Source organism: Protopterus annectens, chromosome 1.part0, assembly GCF_019279795.1.
Source record: "Protopterus annectens isolate FY-2018-M chromosome 1.part0, PAN1.0, whole genome shotgun sequence".
Taxonomy (NCBI): domain Eukaryota; kingdom Metazoa; phylum Chordata; order Ceratodontiformes; family Protopteridae; genus Protopterus; species Protopterus annectens.
The window spans coordinates 1,378,224,303-1,378,249,787 of record NC_056725.1 but is presented as its reverse complement, the minus strand read 5'-3'; the positions used below and the strand labels follow the sequence as shown (position 1 = coordinate 1,378,249,787).

General features: G+C 46.4%; 1 protein-coding gene across 1 annotated transcript in view; it reads left to right on the top strand.

Annotated features, from left to right (window-relative positions):
* The window catches only part of SRSF12 (serine and arginine rich splicing factor 12), a 489,524-nt gene that overhangs the window by 430,924 nt on the left and 33,115 nt on the right, over positions 1 to 25,485 (top strand). The window contains exon 4 of the mRNA XM_044067000.1: positions 802 to 940. Within this exon, the coding sequence (XP_043922935.1) occupies positions 802 to 940 (139 nt within the window). The remainder of the gene's footprint in view (positions 1 to 801; positions 941 to 25,485) is intronic.

Below are 25,485 nucleotides of genomic sequence, written 5' to 3'. Positions count from 1 at the left end.
AAAGACCTGACAACTGCGGTGGCTGTAAACTATACTCCTGACATCCTGATGATGGAAAGAGAGGAAATCTGCTGAGCCAAAGCAAGAAGGTGAGCGCTCTAATTCGAGCCACTCTTCATGCTGCTACAGGCAGGGAATTCCAAGAGTTAGTATTGTAATAATGAATCTAATATCTACAATTAAATTCCTAACACAGCTGAATTTTCTGGCAAAAGTCTTGGAAGGAATTGAAGCCACCAGAAGACATTACTTTACATCAATGTCCCCATCTTCTTTGAGAGAGAGGTCTTGATGCAGTATAGATGGCCATGGATTTATGCACCAGGCTTGTTCACATTGTGTGCTCTGAGAAGCACTTGGGTGGTAAATAAATGTTTTGTGTAGTGACACAACTTGCTTCCACAAGTAATGTAGTCCATCAGAAGCCCTGCCCCTCACCCCTTCTTAATTAGAAGCTGCTCCATTTGAGGTCCTTGCATCTTTTTGAAATATTAATAAAAAAAGAAACTATTCCGCTGTCTCTCCAGGCTGACGGTCCCACACCTGGGCTGCTAATCACTCATTTGCCTCATTTGAGATAGTGGGGGAGGTTATCCTGTCATTTGCTGAATTCACCAGAATGATGCATAGAGAGCATGCATACATATATAATGTGTGTATATTTATGTATCTACAGTTAGATTAGATACAGTGTAGGCTTATGTTCATGTATGATGTTTGTACATATGTATTCAGATGTATACAGTGTTATATTAAAAATGTGACTATTTTTCATTGTTCAGAATTCTCTCTTAATTTTAGCTCCACTTCAGATGAAAGCAAAAGAAGGGAGATCTGTTTCCCCAGAGGACTATAGGCGATCCAGAAGTAACAGTAGAAGGTCTCGAAGCAGAAGCGTCTCCAGAGACCACAGCAGGCGACGATCAGATAGCCCTAAAGAGTAAAGTCTATTCATTTTCTGTTTAATTCCTTATTTTTTTCTTTTACTGTGTTGTTCATACTGTATACGGACTTTCAAATTTTACCGAATTGCTCAGCTTTGTCTTGTGTAAAAGATGTGTACAGCCGATGAGACAACTTTACGTTTTTTTTATGCAAGTCGCTGGATTCCTAACTTAAGGGTCACTGCCAAAGATAGTCCTACATCCAGACGTCTGTTCTTCGTGTTTCACTGTTGCAGTCATCACATTTGGGTTATCTGCTTACAGGTAGCCCTCAATCAGCCTGATTATCAAAGTCTTGGGTCCTGCGTCGGTTGCTGTCTCATCTTCCATGACGTCAGGTAGTCAGGGGTATAAAGCATGCAGCCGACACCATTACATCGGTCTTTCTTGCCATGCGTTGCCCGAAGCAGAAGCAGTTCGCAAGTGCCGGTCGGCCATCTGAGATTTCCTTTTTAGAGTTTCAGATCCGAAGTCTTCATCTAAGTTAAGTACCCCGTTGGGGATCCTTTAACTTGCTCTAAACCGATGTCAGTAAAAGTTGACAATTGTATTAATTGTGGAAAGCAAATACCTCAAAGATTTTCATTCGTACTGCATTCCTTGCCTAGTCCCAGACCACGACGTACCTCGCTGTCGGTTTTGTGCCTTATTCAAACTTCATACTATTAGTCGTCTGTTCATTTTCGCATCTAAATACTTTGGTACTCTGTTCAATTACCCAGAAATGGCTTCGGTAAGCCACCCGACTACCGACATTCTGAAAAACCGCAAAGATAAAGACAGAGACAGACTGCATAAGTCCGAAGCTACCGACCACACTTCTCCTAAGCTAGTCGCCAGTTCGCCGGTACTCAGTGAGGTGCTTTCGCAGCCCCTGATACCCGCTACTTCAGATTCACAGGCCTCTACTGAGACCCATTTGAGGCTTAGGGAATTCTTACCCTGCCTCAACACAGGCCTTTAGCTATCCCTCCTGTACTGGACATTGTAGATGATGCCTTCTCGGAATCTAGCCTGGCCCCTGACACCTTATCTCCTGCTCCCAGAAAACCTGATGGGTATTATAGGGTACCTGACTCTCACAAGTTCCTTTTGAAAAATCCTACTGCGGTTCCTGAGACCATTTCACAGGAACCCAAGGGCATTAAGGCTACTACTGCCAAAAACCCTACCCCCTCTGATAGAGATTCCAGGGCGCTGGATAGATGGGGTAAGAAGGTGTACACTTATGCAACTTTGTCCATTAGGGCCTTAAACTGCCAGTTTCATGTGTTAAAGTATCAGCAGCATGTTATTGGATTGCTTAAACATAAAATGATGATTCCTGACTGCTGAAAATAAAGAATTACAGGATTTAATGCATTCTGCTGAACAAGTTGGAAAACATACTTTGCAATGTGGTTTTGATTCATTAGAGGCATCTTGCAAGGCTGCTGTCACTGGGTCTGTACTGAGAAGGCATGCTTGGCTTAAGGAGCAATCTTTGCCAGATCATGTTAAAGCTAAATTACTGGATGCTCCCTTAGACCAAGACCGCCTGTTTGGCAACAAAGCAGAAGTACTTAAAAAGATGGAGGAAAAAGCTAAATCTATGCAAACTGTTAAAGATTTCCTGCAAGTACAGCCTCCCAGATTTAGTAGGCATTGGCCCTCTAAGAATTGGTCTTTTCCCGCCTCTTCCAGGCCTTCAGTCCAAACCCAGAACCAGCAGAGCACCCAGGGTTCAGTCCCAAGGTACTCAAAGACCTAAGCAGTGGGGGGCTGCCACTTCCAAAGCAGGGAGTAGTAAGACTCCCCCTATGGTAAACTGTCTCAATGACTTAACTTTAAACCTTCCAAGCCCTGCTCAACTGACTGTTCTTTTAGGGGGAAAGATCACCCTGCATGCAGAAAATTGGGAACTTGTTACCCAGGACATATGGGTTTTAAATATAGTTTCCCAAGGATACAGATTCCACTTCTACTGCTTGCCAACCCCAAATGGTTGGCCAGACCTACCCCCAAAGCAGTGGGCAGAGGCTCAAAAGCAAGTTCTTTTTTTTTTTTTAAGCATCAGGGCTATTCATCCTGTCCCAGAAGAAGAATGGGCAAATGGTTTTTACTCAAGACTTTTCCTGGTACCCAGAAAAGACTATTCCTGGCGTCCTATCCTGAACCTGTCTAATCTAAACACATTTTTGGTAATCCCAAAATTCAAGATGCTAACTCTTCATCAGCTGCTTTCCATGCAAGGCAAAAAATACCTGGTTGGCAACACTGGATTTAAAGGAATCGTACCTGCACATCCCAATAAGGGAATCTTGCAGAAGATACCTATGCTTCAGAGCAGGCTACATGCACTATCAGTTCCCTGTACTGCCCTTTGGCTTATCTACTGCACCCAGGGTATTCACAAAGTGCCTAGCTCCAGTCATTGCATTTTGCAGGCAAAGAAATATTCAAATGTACCCATACCTGGACTATTGTCTAATTCAGGCAGAAAGCCAGGACATACTATTAAATCATCTGGCATTTGTAAAGAAATTACTAACTTATCTGGGATACACCATAAACGAAAATAAATCGTATCTTGTACCCTGCCAACAAATTGTATTCCTGGGAGCAAGCTTGAATACAACTTCCCAGATGGCCTACCTCACGCCAGAGAAATAAGTTCATTTGACAGTGTACTTCAAACTACTGGCCACAAAGACCCAGCGATCTGCAAGGAAAATACTGCAAGCCCTGGGGTACATGGCCTCTTGCATTCTACTCATTCCATATGCAAGACTGCATATGAGGAAACTACAGTGGTATCTAAAAATAAAAAGCCTATGATGTCAGCATTCTCAGGATCTAGAATCCATGATTCCCATCATGCCTTGTCTAAAGATAGAGTTCCTTTGGTGGGCAGAGGCCTGCCACCAAAACAGGAGACTGCCATTCATTCTACCCCCTGCCGCTCAAACCCTAAGACGCATGAGACTATGCATGGGGGGCTTACTTGGCAGGGTAGTGCATTCAGGGCAAATGGAACCGAAGTCAAATGCACTTGCATATCAATCAAAAAGAAATGTTAGCTGTATAGAATGCTCTGACAGCCTTCAAGGACCGCATTCTTCCAGGACAATTATCGGTAAAGACTGACACCACTGTTATGTGGTACATAAACAAGCAGGGGGGGAACCTACTCATACCCTGTCTGCAGACTAACCTTGGCTCTGTGGAACACAGCCTTTTGCTACCAAGTGCACCTACAGGCTCAGTTCCTGCCAGGAAAGCTAAATACACTGGCAGACGACCTAAGGAGAAATCTCTTGGACCCACACGAGTGGAAACTGGAACCAAAGATGTTCAACATGTTGAGAAACAAATGGGGGAGCCCAGAGATAGACCTGTTTGCCTCCCTTCAGAACTACCAATTGGACAAATTCTGCACAAGGACTCCCCACAAACAAACTTGGAAAGTGGATGCCCTGTCCTTCACCTGGAAAAAACCTGGAAAAACCTATCAGTTTATGCATTCCCCCTCTGCCCTCCTCTCCAAAGTGCTACTAAAGATCAAACAGGACAAACCAAGGACAATACTGATTGCACCAGACTGGCCACGCCAACACTAGTACCCCCTCTTGCGCAGTGTCACTGTGGGCTCCAATTCACCTGCCTCAGACCCCTGCCCTGCTGTCCCAGCAGAAGGGCCGGATTCTGCACCCACAGCTTCAAGCCTTGAATCTTGCAGCCTGGCTAAACTTGAATGATCTCTCAGTTACCATCTTTCAGTAAGCAAGTGATGGATGTTATTCTGGAGGCAAGGAGACCTAGTACTAGAAAATCCTATGCTGAAAAATAGAAAAGATTCTGTTCCTGGAGCCAAACTCAGGGGAGGCAGGTACAGCTGTGACCAATTTACATCATATTCTTCAATACTTAACTGAGATGCTTCACAAGGGCCTTTCCTTTTCTTCCATCAAAATTCTTGACTCAGCCATTTCAGCTCATTACAATACAGAGCCACCCCTCTTCTCTCATCCACTGTTGAAGCAATTCCTCAGAGGGGCCAAACACTTATGACCACCCAGGAGAGCCCCTTACTCTAGCCTGGGAACTTAACTTTGTATTGGAAAAGCTCACTTTACCCCCCCCCCCCCTTTGAGCCAGCTGCAAATGCAGATTTGAAATTCCTTTCTTGGAAAACAGCCTTCTTTCTAGCCATCACTTCAGCAAGAAGGGTGTCTGAATTACAGGCCCTCATGGCAGTGGAGCCTTTTACCATCTTTCATGCAGACAGGGTGTCAGGACCAATTCCTCCTTTATGCCCAAGGTGGTATCCAGTGTGGCCCTTAATCAGTCCATTCATTTGCCAACCTTTTCTAATCACAGAACAAAGGGGAACAAATACTGCACTCCTTGGACATGTACAGACAGGTTAGATTTTACTTGGTCAGGACTACGCCTGTCAGGAAATCTGAACAGCTGCTGGTGGCATTTGCTGCAGGGGCAAAGGGGAAGGCCATTTCAAAGCAAACCATTTCTAAGTGGATAGGCCATTGCATTCAGTTCTGCTATAATATAAGCACCATGGAAAACCTACCCCACAGGGGACAAGACCCCATTCAACCAGGGCTGCATCTACCTCTACAGCCTTTCTCAGAGGTGTCCCTACTAGGGACATACTAGAAGCTGCAACCGGGTGTTCTGTACTTCACCAAGCATTACCACTTGCCAATAGCTGGCTTTGCCACTGCAGTCTTGCAGGGCCTTATAGCTGGTCCTAATGCTATCTAGTTACCTCCTCCCATCCTTCGCTACCCAGATGTGATGACTGCAACAGTGAAACACGAAGAACATAGTACAGTTGTGTACACCTACCATAAATGTAGATGTTAGTGTATTCACTGTTGCAGTCCTGGATGTTTTGTGATCCTATCTCGCCTACATTCTGAAAGATGGGTTCGGAGCCGATCCCTCGGCTCCGACTCGGCACGCTTATGCCAAAGAGCGAAGTCTCTTATTGGCTGAGCTTACTATATCCCAGGATGCACCACCACCAGTCCCCCAGATCTCGTTTGCCGCTTCCCTGCAAAGACGTGGTCTCGAGCTGGCTGGGCTGAGTAGCTTTTATTAACTACTTTTTCTGTCAGTTTTTTGCTCTTTTATATCACAAAAGCCGTTTTAACGGCTATTGCTGCCTTTGTGTACGTTTCAGTAGTGAAATTTGTTGTGTGTGATTGGGTTGAGTTTGTTTCGGCCCCCCTTACAATCCGGGGCCTTTTCGGTCAACCTTTATAACTGAAGCTTTTAGTGGTTTAAAGTTCCCGGTTATTACAGCTAAGGTTGTGTTTTGCAATATTACTGTAAGTCTTGGTTTTTTTTGTCACAAGCGAATCTACAGTTGTTAAATTTCCTGTCAGAAATTGTTTAACATCATGTCTCAAACCCCTAGGCCTTCGGGTTTTAAAAAATGTTCTAAATGTGCTTTTAAGATGTCTGTTACTGATGACCATCTACTTTGTGTATATTGTTTAGGGGCAAAGCACTTGCAGGAGTCATGCAGCGTATGTCACGCTTTTTCCTCAAGGGTCCTCCAGGAGAGGAAAAATAAATTGATTCTCAAAGGGTTAATTAAACCCTCTTTTGAAGAAGCCTTGTCTTCCTCTCCGGCTCCTACCAAAAAGAAAAGGGCTTCGGTTCCGACCAGTCCGTCGGATCCGACTGCCAAGAGACCTAGGCAGGCCTCTCCTTCGGCTCCAAAGACTTCGAGCCGAGGTCGAACGTCTGCCTCGATGCCTCAGTATCGACTCCTCGGGCTTCGGAGCCGATGGCTGGGGCATCGAGGCGGGTCACCTTCGGCTCCACTGCTCTCGGAGCCGACAAGGTCGCCGCTCAGACACTTCCTCCTCGGCCGAAGTCTACCTCGGCACCGATGGAATCTGGTGTGTGTTTCCTCGGCGCCGATTCTCATCGAGTCGCCTCGAGCCGGTCCCCTAGTCCCTTGGGGCCGAGGAGAGGTCTTCGAACCCGTTCTGTTTCCTCTCGGTCTTCGAGAATGTCGGATTCTGATATAGACAGGGTGCTCCAAAGACTGTTCCAGTCCCCAGTCTTCCAAAAATTTGTTTCGGTTCCGACCCAGTTGGCTTCGGAGCCGATGACCATGACCCACCCCATTGCCATTCCTCCTCCGACTGCTTGGCTCCGTGAGCAGGTGCTCTTGGAGCCGGTGGAGATCTCAGGGTCGGCTCCGACCCTTACTCCAACCCGGGCCCTCGGGTCCGAGTTTGTACGCTGGACTTCTTCGGCTGGACCCGAGGGTGATGTTTCGGGACCTATGCTTCGGTTCGAGCCTCCTCTCGGTGCTTCGCTGGGACTTCCGTCTACCATCATGGCTCGAGACCGGACACTCCCAGGATTCTGGGGTCCGGCTTTCAGGGCCATGAGGAGTGCCTTGGCCAAATCCTCTTCGGCCATCTCTCCGGTTTTACCAGCACCTTCCTGGGCGTGGAGACTGGGTCTTTGGCAGTTCCCTGTCCGTAGCCAGCGGAGCCCCGAGGCCTGAGGTTACCCCAGTGGGGTTCCCTCCTCCTGAGGGTTCTTGAGTTGTCTTCAGAGGAACCCCAAGGAAGAGATTGTGCAAGAGGAAGCACGTGGACTCCCCGAGTCTATTACATCGGACACTGATATGGATGATGCGGAGGGGTCCCTAAGTCGTCCTCGGATGATGTCTCTTTGCAGACATCTTAGAGATCCTCAAACAACGAGGCGGCTGGATGTCCAAACCCCTCTGCGGACGAATCAGTGCTCCTCAAGGCCTTTGGGGCTCAGCCCTCCGCCTCCTGGGTGTCTCCGCCCTTCGACGAGCTTCTGGATTTAGTTTGTCAAGGCGTGGGAACATCCGGATACCGTGGAACCAGTCCCTTCGTCCAAACAAATTCTTATCTGCTCCCCGAGAAGGAGTTCCTTACTAAAGGCGTGGCTGTAGATGCCATGGTGGTGGCATCTGCTACACAACAGGACGTGGCAGAGGCTTCAACGTCCATCCATCCTCCTAATAAGGAGTCTAGGAGTATGGATAGGTACGCGAAGCGCACCCTGACTTCAGCGGCCTTTACCTTAAGGTCTCTGAATTATTTGGCACATTTTACCAGGCTTCAGAGGGATCTGGTCAAGGAGTTGTCAGATTCCCTCTCGGGTAACCTACCTGAGCAGCTAGCCCAGTCCGTTGGCTCTCAGTTGGCTATCCTTACGTCAATTGCTAACTCGTCCATGAGGCTCATTTCCTATGCGGCCGAAGGCGGGTAGAGCGCAGGCACAGGCGTGGCTCTCGTGAACAAGCCTGGCTCCGCTTGTGTCAGTTTGCGGAGGCCTTCAAGTCTTCCTTCGCCGACGCTCCCTTTGATGGGTCCTCATTGTTTGGACCCAAGGTGAAAGACACCCTTACCCGCTGTGAGCAAGAGGGAAAAACGTTATCTGCCGTGGGGCCCGTTATTCCACTCCTTCGGCCTTACCCCAAGGCCAAAGGAGGGGAAAATGTGGTTCGAAAATCTCGCAAGTTTTTCTCCCAACAGCAGGAAGATTCCCGTCCAGAGGCAGAGGGCGGGAAATTTTTCAGGGAGACGCCGTCCCAGAGGCGGCAGAGGGCCCGCAATTCTGGAGACCGCGAGTCCTTTCGTGGCTCTTCAGCCTCCACACGACATGAGGGATTGCCCGGCTGTGCTGCTCGAGCCAGTCGGGTGTCGCTTGCCAAGCACCTAAAAGCCTGGGAGTCAATCACTCAGGACAGATGGGTGCTTGGATAATTGCCGGAGGTTACACCATCCCATTCAAATACTCACCCCTCCGTCCAAGAGAATCCCGGACCCACCACCCAGTCAAAGGGAAATAGCAGCCAGAAGCTTTAAAGCTGCTAGAAAAAGGAGTCATCCAACCGGTCCCCACAGACCAAATCGGATCAGGAAATTACTCCAGTTTCTTTTTAGTGCCAAAAGACAGGGGACCTGAGACCAATATTGGATCTCAGCAGACTGAACCTATCCGTCGAAATCCAAATTCGAATGGTCACGTTGCAATCCATTCTCCCGTTGTTGGAGAAGGATGTTTGGATGTGCTCCATAGACCTCAAGGACGCCTATTATCACATACCGATACATCAGGCGTCCAGAAGGTATCTGCGCTTCAGCCTGGGAGTCAGTCATTACCAATTTTGTGCTCTGCCCTTTGGTCTCACCACAGCCCCCAGGGTGTTCACCAAGTGTTTGGCAGTAGTGACGGCTCACCTGAGGAGTCTTGGATTCCAAGTGTTTCCCTATCTCGACGACTGGCTCCTGACTGCCACCACCAGGCATCTACTCATGGACAACCTCAAAGCCACCATCTCCCTGGCTGTTTCCCTAGGGATTACATTCAATTGGTCAAAGTCTGTCTTGCTGCCCTCTCAGCGCATAAAGTTTATAGGAGCAGAGATAGACTCAAGATTGATGCGTCTTTCTTCCTGCCGAAAGGATCCGAACTTTACAGGGCCAAGTTCAAGCTCTGATCTCGAGATCCAAAGCCCCAGCCAGGATGGTCCTACAGGTTCTAGGCTCAATGTCTGCCACGGTACTTTTAGTTCCTCTAGCAAGGTTACACATGAGGATTCTTCAGTGGCTCTTGTCAACTCAATGGTCCTTTCAAGATCTTCCCCTCAATCATCACATCATGATTACGGAAATATGCAAACGGGACCTTCGCTGGTGGCTTCAGACATCCAACTTGGATCAGGGAAAACCCTTTGTTCCCCCCTCCAGTGGTTACCCTGACGACAGATGCCTCCCAGATAGGGTGGGGGGGGCATTGTCTGGGCAGGCTAGTTCAGGGCTCCTGGCTTCCGGACGAAGCTCTTCTCCACATCAACGTGCTGGAGATGAGGGCTGTACTTCTATCCCTACAGGCCTTACACAAGTTTCTTCCTCAGGGCATCATCGCCATCCACACAGACAACATGTCGGTGGTTTGGTATCTGAACAAACAAGGAGGGACCAGATCGTATCCCCTTTGCAGAGAGGCCATGAGAGTGTGGGAATGGGCTGTAGCTACCAACCGCTTCTTGGTAGCGACCCACATCCCGGAAAGTCAAATGTATTGGCGGACAAATTAAGCAGGACAATTCTCTCTCCTCACGAATGGTCTCTAAACCGCACAGTAGCAGCCCAGGTTTTCAAGAGATGGGGGACGCCGTGCTGCGACCTATTTGCGACTCCACAAAACACCAAGTGCCAAAGGTTCTTCTCCTTGATTCCACATCAGGAAGTACCAGCCATGGATGCTCTAGCACAACCTTGGCCAACAGGGTTACTTTATGCCTTTCCTCCAATTCCACTCCTTCCCAAAGTTATTCAAAAGCTTCTCAGCTAGGGTCTTCAATGATTCTGATTGCCCCATACTGGCCTCGTCAGATATGGTTTCCTTACCTGAAAAAGCATGCAGTGGACGATCCGTGGACCTTAGACCTGATCCCGGATTTGCTAATCCATCAGTCGGGACATTGGCATCAGTCCCTTCAATCTCTCAAATTGACAGCTTGGCTCCTCCACTTCCAACCTTAGTTAGAAGTCACACACTAGACCCGGAAGTTGTTCACATTTTATCTTCGGCCCACAAACCCACCACTAACAAATTGTACCTCAGTAAGTGGAAGAGGTTTGCTATCTGGGCTCAACTCAAGGGCTTAGACCCTATCACTGCTCCTGTCCCAGAGGTTTTGAAATTCTTAACATCCCTGTTTAATCAGGGATCTTCTGTCTCAACTATTAAAGTTCAACTAGCTGCTATCTCTAAATTCCATGAATCCACGGATCCTCCTTTGATGAGCAGCAGACTATGCAAAACATTCATTAAAGGTGCGAGTCTGTTAAGACCACCAGTTTTTCATCCTGCACCCTCCGTGGGATCTTGATTTGGTGCTTCGCGCATTAACATCTCCCCCTTTTGAACCGGCTGCTACATGCGAATTAAAATATCTGTCTTGGAAAACGGCATTCTTAGTGGCTATTACTTCGGCAAGAAGAGTCTCAGAGCTTCAAGCCCTATCTATTAAACCACCGTATTTGATTTTCCACAAAGATAGAGTATCACTTAGGCCTAATCCATCTTTTGTCCCAAAGGTCTGCTCTAGTTTCTGTCTTCAACAATCTCTAGAACTACCAGTTTTCTTTCCAAAATTCTCTAATGAAGCAGAATACACTCTCCATAAATTGGATGTTCACAGGCAATTACACTTCTATTTAGACAGGACTCAGCAACTTCGTAAGTCAGACCAGTTGTTTGTGTCCTTCTCAGATAATAAATTGGGCCAAACCATCACAAAAGCTACAATCTCAAAATGGATCAGAGATTGCATAACTCAGGCCTATTCTTCTTGAATAAGCAACTTGCATCATCTATCAAAGCTCATTCTACCAGAGCTATGGCTACTTCTATAGCTTTTCATTCCAAGCTCGCTATATCGGAAATTTGTGCTGCGGCTACTTGGTCCAACCCGACACTTTCATTTCCCACTACAAATTGGATGTGGCATCTAAGGGCGAGCATCATTTGGTTCCACGGTACTCAGGAGTGTTTTCCAGTGAGCCACCCAGGATTCAGGTGCTAGGGACGCTGTCCCATCATTCAGAATGTAGGCGAGATAGGATCACATAACATCTTTTAGTTATGTACTCACCATAACTTCAGATGTTTGGGATCCATCTCCTACATTCCTGATACCCACCCTCCTTCCCCCTGCCTTGCAGATCAGAAGAGATTGAACGGTTTTGAGCTCCACTGTTTTATCTTGTTTCATCTGACGATGTTATATAAGCAGGGTATGCATGTGTGCATGTATGCGGACAAACTAGATCTGGGGGACTGGTGGTGGTGCATCCTGGGATATAGTAAGCTCAGCCAATAAGAGACTTCGCTCTTTGGCATAAGCGTGCCGAGTCGGAGCCGAGGGATCGGCTCCGAACCCATCATTCAGAATGTAGGCGAGATGGATCCCAAACATCTGAAGTTATGGTGAGTACATAACTAAAAGTTACCCTCCCTCCAGCCCCCCCTGACTTCTATTGACTATACCTATTCTTGTTTACTATACTTTAAGCTTTTTGGTGTATTTGCTTTTTTGTTGTAGGTGTAACCTTGTATATAATTGCTTCCCATTATGGAGGCACCTAACATCTGAGATGAGAAAAACTGATTAGTGGCGTCTGCTGCATGCTTTATACCCCTGACTACCTGACGTCATGGAAGATGAGACAGTAACCGACGCAGAACTCAAGACTTTGATAATCAGGCCAACTGAGGGCTACCTGCAAGCAGATAACCCAAATGTGATGACTGCAACAGTGAATACACTCGAACATCTACATTTATGGTAAGTGTACACAACTGTACTTTTCAGAGCTTGTCCCCTTATGGCCCCCCACCAAGATGTCTGCATGACATGGTATAAAGGCAAATGTACTGTCAGCCATCTTCAGTTTTTCTTGCCCTGTGGTGTGATATAGGCCTTTCAATCTGTCTGGCCAGGTCAGAAATTTAAAAGCACAGATCAGATGTCCTTCCATGGATCACTGTTGCAGTATTCCAGTACTTGTGGGTTATACTGCCAAAGGTAATCTGACATCCGTCTGGTTTACAAAAGGCTACAACTTTGTGCCATGTGTCTGGTATATAACCTCAAGCTGTGAGTACAGGAGTGCATAAGTAGATGTAGGGATGTGAAACCCTTAAGACTGTCTTGCCACCAGTCCAAATGCAGAAAATTTGCTAACATCTGATTAGTGCGTCATTGTGCCAGTATCCCTGCCGAGGCTTGATCAGATAAATTCCCCATTGGAGAACCTTCTTTTTACTTTTTTGCTAAAGATTGCTTGTTCTTTGCTAAGAGAGGGGTGTGCTATTGTGGAAGACAAGTCTCTTACAAAAATCTTTATACTCGGTGCTTTTTTTGCTTTAGGGATGAACATGATTACCATTGTTGAGACTCATCAGTCTATCATCCCTAAAACTCTTAGAGCCAGGTTAGCTTTCTTGAGTGCCTGTTTTGGAGACCCAATGTCTCAAGCTGAGATGCAACTGCAACAGGAAATGTGCAATATGTTTGAATTCTCTTAAGACTCTTGCTACTGTGATCATGTAAGAGGCTGGTATGGCATCTCTTGTTTGCACATCCAAGACTGAAATCCCTACTGCTGCGGGAGAGAAGGGGGGGGGGGCTAGGGTGATTTTATTTCCAAGGGATTGGAGGGCATACTTAAATACTAGTTTAAGAAGAGGTCCACCAAGGTCCAATGCTGTCTCTCACTTTATTAAGGCAGACATCCCACCAAAGGAGAAGAAACAAAAGACCAAACACTTTTTTCTCCTCTATGAATGCCCCATTAGAAAGAATGGCTGTTTTTTTACCCAAGACTTGTACAAAGCCATCTTATTATTGAAGCCTCCTTCCTTTCTGTCTTTTCACTTGTATGCCCACCCCTCTCCCCATTTGAGTATGAATCCTTTTCAGAGGAGGAATCTGATATGGTTGAAGACTCGCTGACTTATTCCTCCCACATACATTCTACAGGATGACTGGCCTCTAATTGAGGATGCCTTTCACCAAATTCAACACTCAAAGAAATTTCCTTTGGTGAAACACTTGCCAGAATGATGCAACACTGAGTGGGGCACTCAGCAAATCACAAATGGTACAGTAAAGGTACTGTGAAATACTAGAGGTGGGAGCCTCGAATCCTTCAGTTGTTCCCACTGTCCTGAAAGCTGACTTGGATGTTTTTGCCTGCACATCTGTTAACCCAGACTCTGCAACCAGCACTCAGAGAATGAGAGGTTCTACAAGGTGTCAGAGAAGATGAAATTCTATATAAAAATCCTGGAGCAGACCCCTCACGTTTCTCTGTACAGATAAACCCACCAAACTCATCCTGATTAAACATGCCAAAGTCATCCCTGTGTCCAGTTTGCTGCCAAATAGAGGTAGTCGGGCCATGGACATGTATGGCAAAAAAGGTCTGTACTTATGCCATCTAGGTATTTTAGCCCTTAAACTGCCCAACACAAATGGCTGCTAAGTATCTTATCTGTTCCTGGAAAGCCGGGAAAGATGCTTGCTGATTTTGAGGATTCTAAACTCAAATACCAGGCTGTATCTATGCTCAGCAGTGCCACCTGAGTAGCCAAACACTCCATTAAATCAAGCTATGATTCTGGAGAAGCTTCCTTCAGAGCTGCAGCCACTGGTTCAGTCATCTACAGGTTTGCTTGGCTTTGCTTTCAGTGCATCCCTGAAGATGCCAAGGCCAAACTAGTGGACTTCCTTTTCAACGGGACCTTATTTTGGCCCTGCTGTTGCTGAACTCTCTAAAACCCTGCAGGAAAAGGCATAAAAATGCTGATTTCAAGCAGATTTTTCTTCAGACCATAGATGCCCAAAAGAATTATCCTTCCAAACTTTGCTACCTTTGTCCATAGGAAACAAAAGCCCTGTCGGAGAGTTAAAAAGCAACCAAAAAAAGATATCGGGAGATATCAGTGAATATCTAAGCCTGGAAAAGCCCCTTTTCCAGAAAAAAAATGTTGCTGTCTAATTACCTCCTCCCTCATGCCTTGCACCCCAGATCTCTCTTGTCCCAAAGACTCTGTCCTTCCCAGCCTGGGACTGCATTACCACAGACAAGTTGGTGTTGTTCATAATACAAAATTTATTACAGAACACTTTGGAAGTTCCCCACTTCAGAGGGAGTCCCTTCCCCCTGCAAATCAATCTCCTCTCATCACCCCTTGGTTCAGGACCTGGTCTCCCAGGGGACTGTAGCACCAGTTCTTCCCTGGACCAGGCAAAAGGTTTCTACTGAAGACTCTTTCTGGTCCCCAGGAGCATGGAGGCTCATTTTGGATTTGTCATACCTCACCACCTTTATGGAATGTACTGATGCTCTTCGTATTTCAGTGTTGCAGTCATCACCTGTGGGGTTATCCCTGCTGTGGTAGCCCTCGGCCGGCCCAAATATCAGTCAATGTTTTTCTGCGTCTGCTGCTATCTCCTGTAGACTTGATGTCAGGTCATCAGTATTATCAAGCATGGCAGCTGACACCATTACATCAGATGTTCTTCGTGTTTCACTGTTGCAGTCATCACATTTGGGCTATCTGCCTGCAGGTAGCCCTCAGCTGGCCTGAATACCAGAGTCTTTGGCTTTCTGCGTCGGATGCTGTTGCATCTTCCATGACGTCAGATCATCAGGGGTATAAAACTTGCAGCCGACGCCTTTACATCAGTCTCTCTTGCCATGCGGTGCCCGAAGCAGAAGCAGTTCGCAAGTGCCGGTCAGACAACTTCTGGAATTTTCGTTTTTGAGTTTCAGAACTGAAGTCTTCATAAAGAGAAGTACCCTGTTGGGGGTCCTTTTTTTCTTCTAACAGATGTCAGAAAAAATTAATAATTCTTGCCTGTGGAAAGCAAATACCTCAGAGATTTTCATTCATACTGCGTCACCTGTTTAGCTCCAGAACACAACGTCCCTCGCTGTCGGTTTTGTGCCTTGTTCAATGCCCGAACTATTCGTAGGGCTATTTTTGTAGCTAAATACTTTTGATCTCCGTACTCCGAAATGGCTTCGTTAAGCCATCCGACTACCGATCCTGCGAAAAAACCTAAGGATAAAGATAGAGCCAGACTGCATAGGTCCACAACTGCCGATGACACTTCCGTTAAGTTAGTCTCTAGTCTGCCGGTACTCAGTGAGGCGCTTTCGCAGCCCCTGATACCTGCTACTACAGATTCGCAGACCTCTACTGAGACCCATTCGGAGTCCATTGTGCCGCGAGTTGCTTCTTTGACTATGGAACCTGCAGATGTGTCTACCTTGGGATGGGTCTGGAGCCGCTGTGCAGGCACCAGCTTCTGAGGGTGTACTCAGGCCTACCGACTTTAATATTAAACTGACTTCATTTCAAGCTAGAAATACCGAATTCCTCAGGCCTAAAGCTCGCACTACGCCTAGAAAATGGACCAAACCACATTCTCAGGCCCATATGCCTCAAAAACAAATGATTAGAATTGCTGAAGACCTTATTACCTTAATTGGGGGAAGCCAGCCTTCCCCCTTTGAGACCTAGAACTGATTTTCTTTCTGATTCTTTTGATCAAGAATCTGATCTCTGTTCCTTCCGACTAAGAGGATTTACCCTTATCTACTTATGAGGATTCTGATGCAGAGGATTCCATTCCCTCTGCTTCCCCTCCAAAAGATTTTTCTTTTGGTGAAACCTTGCATACCCTTAGGGGGCATTTCCTTTGGGAAAGTCAGGACTATTGAGTCCAAAAAGAGACTTGGGGAATTCTTATTCCTGTGTCAACACAGGCCTCTAGCTATCCCTCCTGTTCTTGAGGTTGTAGATGATGATTTCCTAGAATCCAGCCTTACCACAGATACCTTGCCTCCAGCTCCCAGGAAACCAGACAGGTACTACAAAAGTACCGGACTCTCAAATTCCTCTTCAAGAATCCTACTGCGGATCCAGAGACCATTTCCCAAGGACCAAAAGGCATTAAGGCTACTACTGCCAAAAATCCTACCCCTTCTGATAGGGACTCTAGAGCTTTAGACAGATGGATAAGATGGTATACACTTCTGCTGCTTTAGCCGTTGGGGCTTTAAATTGCTAGTTTCATGTGTTAAAGTATCAGCAGCATGTTATGGGACAACTTAACAGAAAATGTTGATTCCTGACTGTGCTGAACACAAAGATTTGCAAGAGTTGATTAAGGCTGCTGAATAAGTTGGTAAACATACTTTGCAACGTGGCTTTGATGCTTTAGAAGCATCTTGCAGGGCTGCTGTCACTGGGTCTACTTAGAAGGCATGCTTGGCTTAAGGAGCAAAACTTGCCAGATCATGTTAAAGCTAAATTACTGGATGCACCCTTAAACCAAGACCGCCTTTTTGGCCAACAAAGCAGAAGTCCTCAAAAGGATGGAGGAAAAAGCTAAATCTATGCAAACTGTTAACAAGTACAGCCTCCCAGATTCAGTAGGCATTGGCCTTCAAAGAACTGGTCTTTTCCAGTCCCTTCCAGGCCTTCTCAGTCCAAACCCAGGAGCAGTAGACCACCAAGACTTCAGTCTCAGGCAATGCACAGATCTAAGCAGTGGGGGGCTCCCACTTCCAACGCAGGGAGTAGTAAGCCACCTCCCTATGGAAAAACGGCACAATGACTTATCCTGAACTCTTCCAAGCCCTGCTCAACTACTTGCTCCCTAAGGAAGAAAGCTCGCCTTGCATGCAAAAGACTGGGAACTCATTACCCAGAACAAATGGGTTTTAAACAGTTTCCCTAGGATACCGATTCCACTTCCACTCACTCCCAACCCCAAGTGGATGGCCAGACCTCCACCCAAATCAGTGGGTGGAGGCCCAAAAACAAGATGTTCATCATGCATACAGCTGCAGTCATAACAGATGGGTTATCCTGCCATCAGGCGGGTCCTCGGTCGGCCGAATTCCAAAGTCTAGGTCTGGCGTCGGTTGTAGTCGCTTCTTCCCTGACGTCAGTGCGGCAGGGGTATAAAAGAACCAGCCGACGCCATCTTCAGTCTTTCTTGCCGCGCGGTGCCCGAAGCAGAAGCAGTTCGCAAGTGCCGGTCGGCCAGCTCCTGAGATTTACGAAAATATTTCAGCCAAAGTCTTCTTGAAAGCTAAGTACCCCATTGGGGAAACTTTTCTTGCCTCAGACCGATGTCGGACAAAGTTAATAATTGCATTTCATGTGGGAAGCAAATGCCGCATAAGGATTTCCACTCTTTCTGTATTCCTTGCTTAGGCCCAGACCACGACGTCTCGGCCTGCCGTTTTTGTGCTAGATTCAACAAACGCACTATTAAGCGTCGGGTGGAGTTCGCCCATCACTATTTTGGTAAAAAATTTAATTATATTATGTCGTTGGATACTCAGACTCCAGTTTTGAGTAAGACGCAAAGATAAGGACCGACATACGAGGTCCGCGACTTCTACTGACACCACGCTAAGGCCGACTACCGGTTATCTGGTTCTCAGCGGCGCCCTCGCAGCCCTGAGTACCGATGACACTTCATTACCGGTGTCTTCTGTGCCCGAGGTCGCAGGCTCCTCGCCCCCTATTCCGACTACAGATACCGATGCCACTTTTGGCGGGGAAACCCAGAGTTTAGACAGGCCTGCCATTTCTCAAGGTGTCTTCAGGCCTTCCTCCTTCTCTATTAAGGCTTTCACAAAATCTAAAGCAGCCATTAAAACTAAAAAACAAGGACCTCAGACCCCCTCTCAAGGCCCCATGCCTAAAAAACAATAATTTTCCTGGGTGCCAGCTTGAATACAAACACCCAGATGGCCTGCCTCACGCCAGACAAACAAGGGCAACTATCTCAATACTTCAGCAAAATGGCAACCTTCACCAGGCTGACTGCAAGGAAAGTCCTGCAGGCTCTAGGATTCATGGCATCTTGCATCCTGCTGATCCCATGTGCAAAGCTGCATAATGAGGAAGCTTCAATGGTACCTAAAAAACGTATGGTCTCAACACAGCCACAGTTTGGAAACAATTATACCACTCATTCCATGTTTTCAAAAGGAATTTCTGTGGTGGGCTCAAGCATGCCAAAGAAACAAAGGTCTCCCTTTCTGCATACCTCAAGCAAATCAAATCATCACAACAGACGCCTCGGACTACGCCTGGGGGGCACACATGAAAGATCAATGCATTCAGGGGAAAGTGGTCCCAAAAAGAGAAGCACCTACACATCAACCAAAAGGAAATGCTAGCAGTGCAAAATGCTATTATGGCCTTCAAAGACCTACTGCATCCAGGCCAGCTATTGATAAGGACAGACAACACCACAGTGATGTGGTACATAAACAAACAGGGGGGAACTCATTCATACCCCCTGTGTAGACTAGCCATGACCCTTTGGAACACAGCTCTGGAATTGCAAATCCAACTTCAGGCACAATTCCTGCCAGGGAAGGAAAACACACTGGCAGACAGCCTAAGCAGAAATATGACAGATCCACACGAATGGAAGTTGCATCCTCAAGTTTTCGCAAAGATAACTCGGGCATGGGGACAGCCAGACATAAATCTCTTTGCTACACACAGAAATTACCAACTGAAAAAAATTAGCAGAAGGACCTATCATCCACAGGCCTGGAAAGGGGACGCATTTTCCTTCAATTGGACAACATTGACAGTCTATGCCTTTCCGCCTCTCCCTCTGCTGCCCAAAGTTCTATTAAAAGCCAGAGCAGAGAGGCTGAAAATGATTCTCATTGCTCCAGACTGGCCAAGACAACACTGGTATCCACTCCTGAAGAGCCTGACGCATTCCCCACCATGGATCCTACCTCTAGTGCCTCTTCTGTTGTCCCAGCACAACTTCACAACTCTTCACAGCCAGCTCAAAACCCTAAATCTAGCCGCATGGAGAATCCCTTGATTTCACAACAGACCCTCCTCTCCAAGGAGGTGCAGGATGTCATCTTGGAGTCCAGAAGACCTTCTACTAGAAAAGCCTACTCCGCCAAATGGAAACTGTTTTGTGCCTGGAATCAGAAAAGGGGCCAGAATCCCTGGGTAATAAATATACCCCAAATATTGCAGTAATTAGCTGAGATGTTAAACAGTGGACTTTCCTTCTCCTCCATCAAAATCCATGCTTCAGCCATTTCTGCACAATACAACACAGATCCTCCTTTATTCTCTCATCCTCTCTTAAGACAGTTCCTCAGAGGGGCTAAGAATATAAAACCCCCAAGAAAACCACCAGTCCCTGCTTGGGACCGCAACTTCATATTGGAAAAACTGACCCTTCCTCCATTTGAGCCAGCTGCTTCAACAGAACTACAATATTTGTCATGGAAAACAGCCTTCTTTCTGGCTATCACCTCAGCACGCAGGGTTTCGGAACTACAGGCCCTCATGGCTGTGCAACCTTTCATCATTTTCCATCAGGACAGGGTTTTTTTACGAACCAACCCTACCTTTATGCCAAAGGTAGTATCCAGTGCAGCCTTGAATCAGACTATCCACTTACCTACCTTTTACCCTTACCCACAAAACAAAGGGGAAAGACTGCTGCATTCCTTGGACATTCACAGACAACTATGTTATTATTTGGACAGGACAAAGCCATTCAGGAAATCCGAGCAACTCTGTGTCCTATGCTACAGGTGCTCAAGGAAAGGCCATCTCCAAACAGACCATCTCAAAATGGATAGCCCACTGCATACGCTTTTGTTACTCATTTCATGGAAAAGCTGTGCCTTCAAGCATCAGGTCCCGCTCCACAAGGGCCACAGCTACCTCTGCAGCTTTCCTCAGGGGGGGGTTCCTACCAAGGACATTTTGGAAGCAGCCACTTGGAGTTCAGTGCACACTTTCTCCAAACACTATCGCCTTCCACTTTACTCAAAATCTAGAGCGGGATTTGCCACAGCTGTCTTGCAGGGCATCCTGGCTCCTCCTAATTCCACTTAGTGCCTGCCACCCCTACTTAGCTTTGGGATTCTACCCATCTGTTATGACTGCAGCTGTATGCACGATGAACATAGTACAGTTTTGTACCTACCATAAATGTAGATGTTCGAGTGCTCATACAGCTGCAGTCCAGGTTTCCCTCCCTCCATCCCCTCTTAGGACAGGCCTTATGACAAACACCTTCTCATACAACCTATTTGGGGTATTCTTTTATGGTGTATTTGCTTGCAAACTACTGTTTTTTGATTATTCTATATTGCATGATTACATAAGATGTTCTTCATTCCACATTGCTGCAGTCCTAACTATTGGGTAGTCCGCTGTCCAGTCGGCCCGAATACCAAAGTATATGGCTGACGTCGGTCACGGCGCATTAGACTGACGTCAGTACGTCAGGGTACTAATGCGCATGACCGACGTCATATCCTCAGTCTTTTTTGCCGCATGGTCCGATGCAGAAGCAATTTTGCGAGTGCAGGTTGGCGTTCTGAAAGTTTCTGAAGTCAGAGTTTCAGACCAAATCAAAGTTGGCTAAGTACCCCGTTGGGAATATTTTGGTTTTCTTGCCTCAGTATTTAACCGGATGTCAGAAAAAGTGAATAACTGTATTTCTTGTGGGAAACAGATACCTCATAGGGATTACCATACTTTGTGTATACCTTGTTTAGGGCCTGAGCACGACGTTGTTGGATGCCGCTCTTGTGCTAGATTTAACAAACGCACTATTAAGAGAAGGTTAGACTGTGCCAGGTTAGTTTTTGGGAAGCGTTGTAATTATAAAATGCCGTCGGAGGCTCCGGCGCCCGCTTGACCAAAAGCGCAAGGACAAAGTAGCAAAGCCTAGAGTGGAAGAACCGACAGTCCCTGCCGTCGGATCTTTAGAAGGCTCAGTGGAGCCGGAGGTTTTGCCAGGTGTTTCTTTGGAGTCTCAGGGAGAGACTTTACTGTTACATGATGTATCCTCAAGAGGAAGTAGGCCAGGCTGAGGGGCTTCTCAGGTGGCTGTTCTTCCCTCTCTTCCTAAGGTGGTTAGAGCCTCCCCTTCTGTTTCCAAGGCTTCTTTGAGAGGCAGGCCAAGTTTATCTTCAGTGGGGGTTTCTCCTAGTGCTTCAGGGTCTTTGCCTAAGAAACATATGCTTAAAATGGCAGAGGATTTGATTACTATGATTAGAGGTTCTATGCCCTCCTGATAAGAGGCCTAGGGTGGAACCTGAGTTTGAGAGTTTTGAGCAATGTTCGAGGCTTCTGAGTCTTGACTGAAGACTTGCAGGAGTTTCCTCCTTATTCTGATTCTGATGTGGATGATTCTACTCCTTCAGCTTCTCCTCCTGAGGATTTTTCTTTTTCAGAGACTCTGCATTCCATGAGGGAGCATTTTAAATGGGAAGGTCAAGATTTCTCTGATTCCAGGAAGAGGCTTAGGGAATTCTTGTTTTTACCCCAGCATAGGCCTTTAGCTATACCTCCTGTTCTGAATGTGGTGGAAGATGTTTTTGCAGAGGCTTCCCTCAATCCTGATTCTTTGCCTCCTGCCCCAGTTAAACCGGATAGGTACTATAGGGTGTCTGAAGCTCATAAGTATCTTTTTAAGAGTCCTAGGGCAGACCCGAAACTGTCTCTCAGGGGCCTAAAGGTGTGAAGGCCTCTGTTGTTAAAAATCCTGTTCCTCCTGATAAAGAGGCAAGGGCTTTGGATAGATGGGGAAAGAAAGTGTATACTTCTTCCACTTTAGCCATGAGGGCGTTGAATTGTCAGTTTCACATGTTAAAATATCAGAATTATCTCCTTTCACAATTGAAATCTAAGGTGGATGCTCTGGCAGAAGGTATTGAGTGTAAAGAGTTGCAGGATTTAGTTCATGTGTCTGAACAGGTGGGTAAACATTCCTTGCAATGTGGTTTTGATGCTGTGCAGGCCTCCTCGAGGGTGGCTGCCACTGGTTCTGTTCTTCGTAGGCATGCCTGGTTGAGAGACCAGAATTTAGCTGAGCATGTTAAAACAAGGATTTTGGATGCTCCTTTGCAGTCTGATGTGTTGTTTGGTTCGCCTGTGGAAGCAGTCTTAAAGACAATGGAGGACAAGGCTAAGTCTATGCAAACTGTTAAGGATTTTTTGCAGGTGCAGCCTCCGAAGTTTAGTAGAAATTGGCCTACTAAGGGATGGACTTATCCTGCTTATGATTCCCAGTCTAGGGGTAGGTCTAGACGTGGTAGGGGCAGAGCTCAAGGTTCTTTTAGGCCTAGGACAGGGAGTTCCCCTGCTCAGACTTCTGGTGAGGGCAGGGGTCAGTCCTTTCGTAAGCAGACCCAATGACCTGCCTTTTCAGCTGCCAGTACATTCTCGCCTGGCAGCACCTTTGGGAGGAAGGCTGTCTCTTTTCAAAGAAAATTGGGATTTAATTACCCAAGACAGATGGGTTCTGGATATCATTCACCACGGTTACAGGTTTTATTTCCATACCATGCCTCCTTTCAAAGGCATGCCAGACATTCCTCCTCTACAAAGACAAGAGGCTCACAAGCAAATTTCTCTGTTGCTCCACATAGGGGCCATTCAGCCAGTTCCTGTGCCAGAAAGGGGCCTAGGATTTTATTCTCGCCTGTTCCTAGTACCGAAGAAGGGGAACATGTGGAGGCCAATTTTGGATTTATCTATCCTCAACACTTATCTGGACATTCCCAAGTTCAAAATGTTGACGTTACAACAGCTTTTACCTCTGCTGGGCAAGGATCACTGGATGGTAACTTTAGATCTCAAGGAAGCTTACCTTCATGTGCCTATAAGACTAAGTTGCAGGAAGTATCTGCGTTTCGAGCTGGAAATTCTCATTATCAGTTCTCTGCATTGCCCTTTGGCTTATCCACTGCACCCAGAGTATTCACAAAGGTTCTGGCTCCAGTGATAGCTTACTTCAGGCTAAAAGGAATTCAAATCTATCCTTACTTGGGCGACTGCCTGATTCTAGCTCAAGAAAAGGAAGACCTTCTACAGCATTTGGATTATGTCATAGGAGTGCTAAGATGCCTAGGGTATTCTGTGAACGAAATAAAGTCCAGTCTAGTACCCTCTCAAGACATGTGCTTTCTGGGTGTGAGACTGAATACAGCAGCCCAGATGGCCTTTTAACCCCGGACAAACAAAAGAATCTTTCCAGTTACTTCCATCAACTATCTCTTCAGTCCGGGCTGACTGCAAGGACAGTCCTTCAAGCCTTAGGGTTCATGGCATCTTGTATTCTGGTGCTTCCCAATGCCAAACTGCATATGAGGAAGCTGCAATGGTATCTCAAAATGTATGGACACAGCACTGCCAGGATTTGGACACTGTCATTCAAATAATACCTTGCATTCAAAAGGAATTTTTGTGGTGGGCTCAGGAATGTCACCTAAACAAGGGACTCTCTGTGACCCGGCCAGAGGCGAGTCAGATTCTAACGACAGATGCCTCAGACATTGCTTGGGAGCTCATCTAAATGGAAAGTGGATACAAGACAAGTGGCCTGCCAGACTACAGCATCTACATATCAACATGAAAGAGATGTTAGCAGTCCAGTTTGCATTACTGGCTTTCAAGGAGTTACTTCTTCCAGGGCAGGTGTTGATTCTAACAGACAACACAACTGTCATGTGGTACATCAACAAACAAGGGGGAACACATTCTTACCCATTGTGCAGGCAAGCAATGATTTTATGGGAGACTGCGCTCAGCTTGCAACTAACTCTTCAGGCAAGGTTTCTGCCGGGAGCACAGAACTCCTTAGCAGATGTGTTAAGCAGACAAATCATGGATCCCCACGAGTGGAAACTGGATCTTCATGTATTTCAAAAATTGACAGTGTCATGGGGAACTCCAGACATAGATCTGTTCGCTTCTCCACTAAACCACCAGCTGCCAAAGTTTTGCACAAAGAGGTTTCATCACACAGCTTGGAAAGTGGATGCTCTTTCTTTCAGTTGGAAAAATCTTCATGTGTATGCTTTTCCACCTCTGCCTCTTCTCCCAAAGGTGCTTCTAAAGGTCAGACAAGACAAGCCAAGGATGATTTTAATAGCTCCAGATTGCGGTACCCATTACTGAGGAGTCTGGTAAGGAAGCCTCCATGGCCTTTACCCTTGATTCCACACCTGTTGTCTCAGAGGGACGGTCGTCTGCTCAATGTCAAGCTTCACTCTCTTCATCTAACAGCCTGGCATATTCTGTTTTGAAAGACAGCAGGTCTCAACTTCCTCAACAAGTTTTAAATGTGATTATGGAAGCCAGAAGACCTAGTACAAGGAAAGTGTATGCAGAAAAATGGAAGAGATTTTTAATTTGGACTGCAGCAAAGAATTTGGAGATTTCTGAGCCTAATTTGAGTGTGGCTCTTCAATATCTTACTGAGTTATTGGACAAAGGTTTGTCTTTCTCTTCCATTAAGATTCATGCTGCAGCAATTTCAGCTCACTATGATTGTGACCCACCATTGTTTTCACATCCTTTGTTCAAGCAATTTCTTAGAGGGGCAAAGAATATAAGACCCCAATGAGAGCTCCTACTCCTGCTTGGGACCTCAATTTTGTGTTGGAGAAACTTACTCTACAACCTTTTGAGCCTGCGGCTACTGCTGACCTGAAATACTTGTCATGGAAGACTGCTTTTTTGTTGGCCATTACTTCTGCTAGAAGGGTTTCTGAGTTGCAGGCCCTTATGGCGGTTGAGCCTTTTTTGATTTTTCATAAGGATAGGGTATCATTACGTACTAATCCTTCCTTTATGCCTAAGGTGGTTTCTAGTGTGGCTTTAAACCAAACTATTCATTTGCCTACTTTTTATGCAGATCCCCAAAATAAAGGGGAAAAGATTTTGCACACTTTAGATGTACACAGGCAATTGCGTTATTATTTAAGCAGGACTAAGGATTTTAGGCAGTCTCAGCAGTTGTTTGTTTCTTTTGCTTTGAGTTCGCAGGGCAAGCCTGTGTCAAAACAAACTATTTCTAGGTGGATTGGGTTTTGCATTGCATTTTGTTATTCCCATCATGGTAAGGAGATTCCAG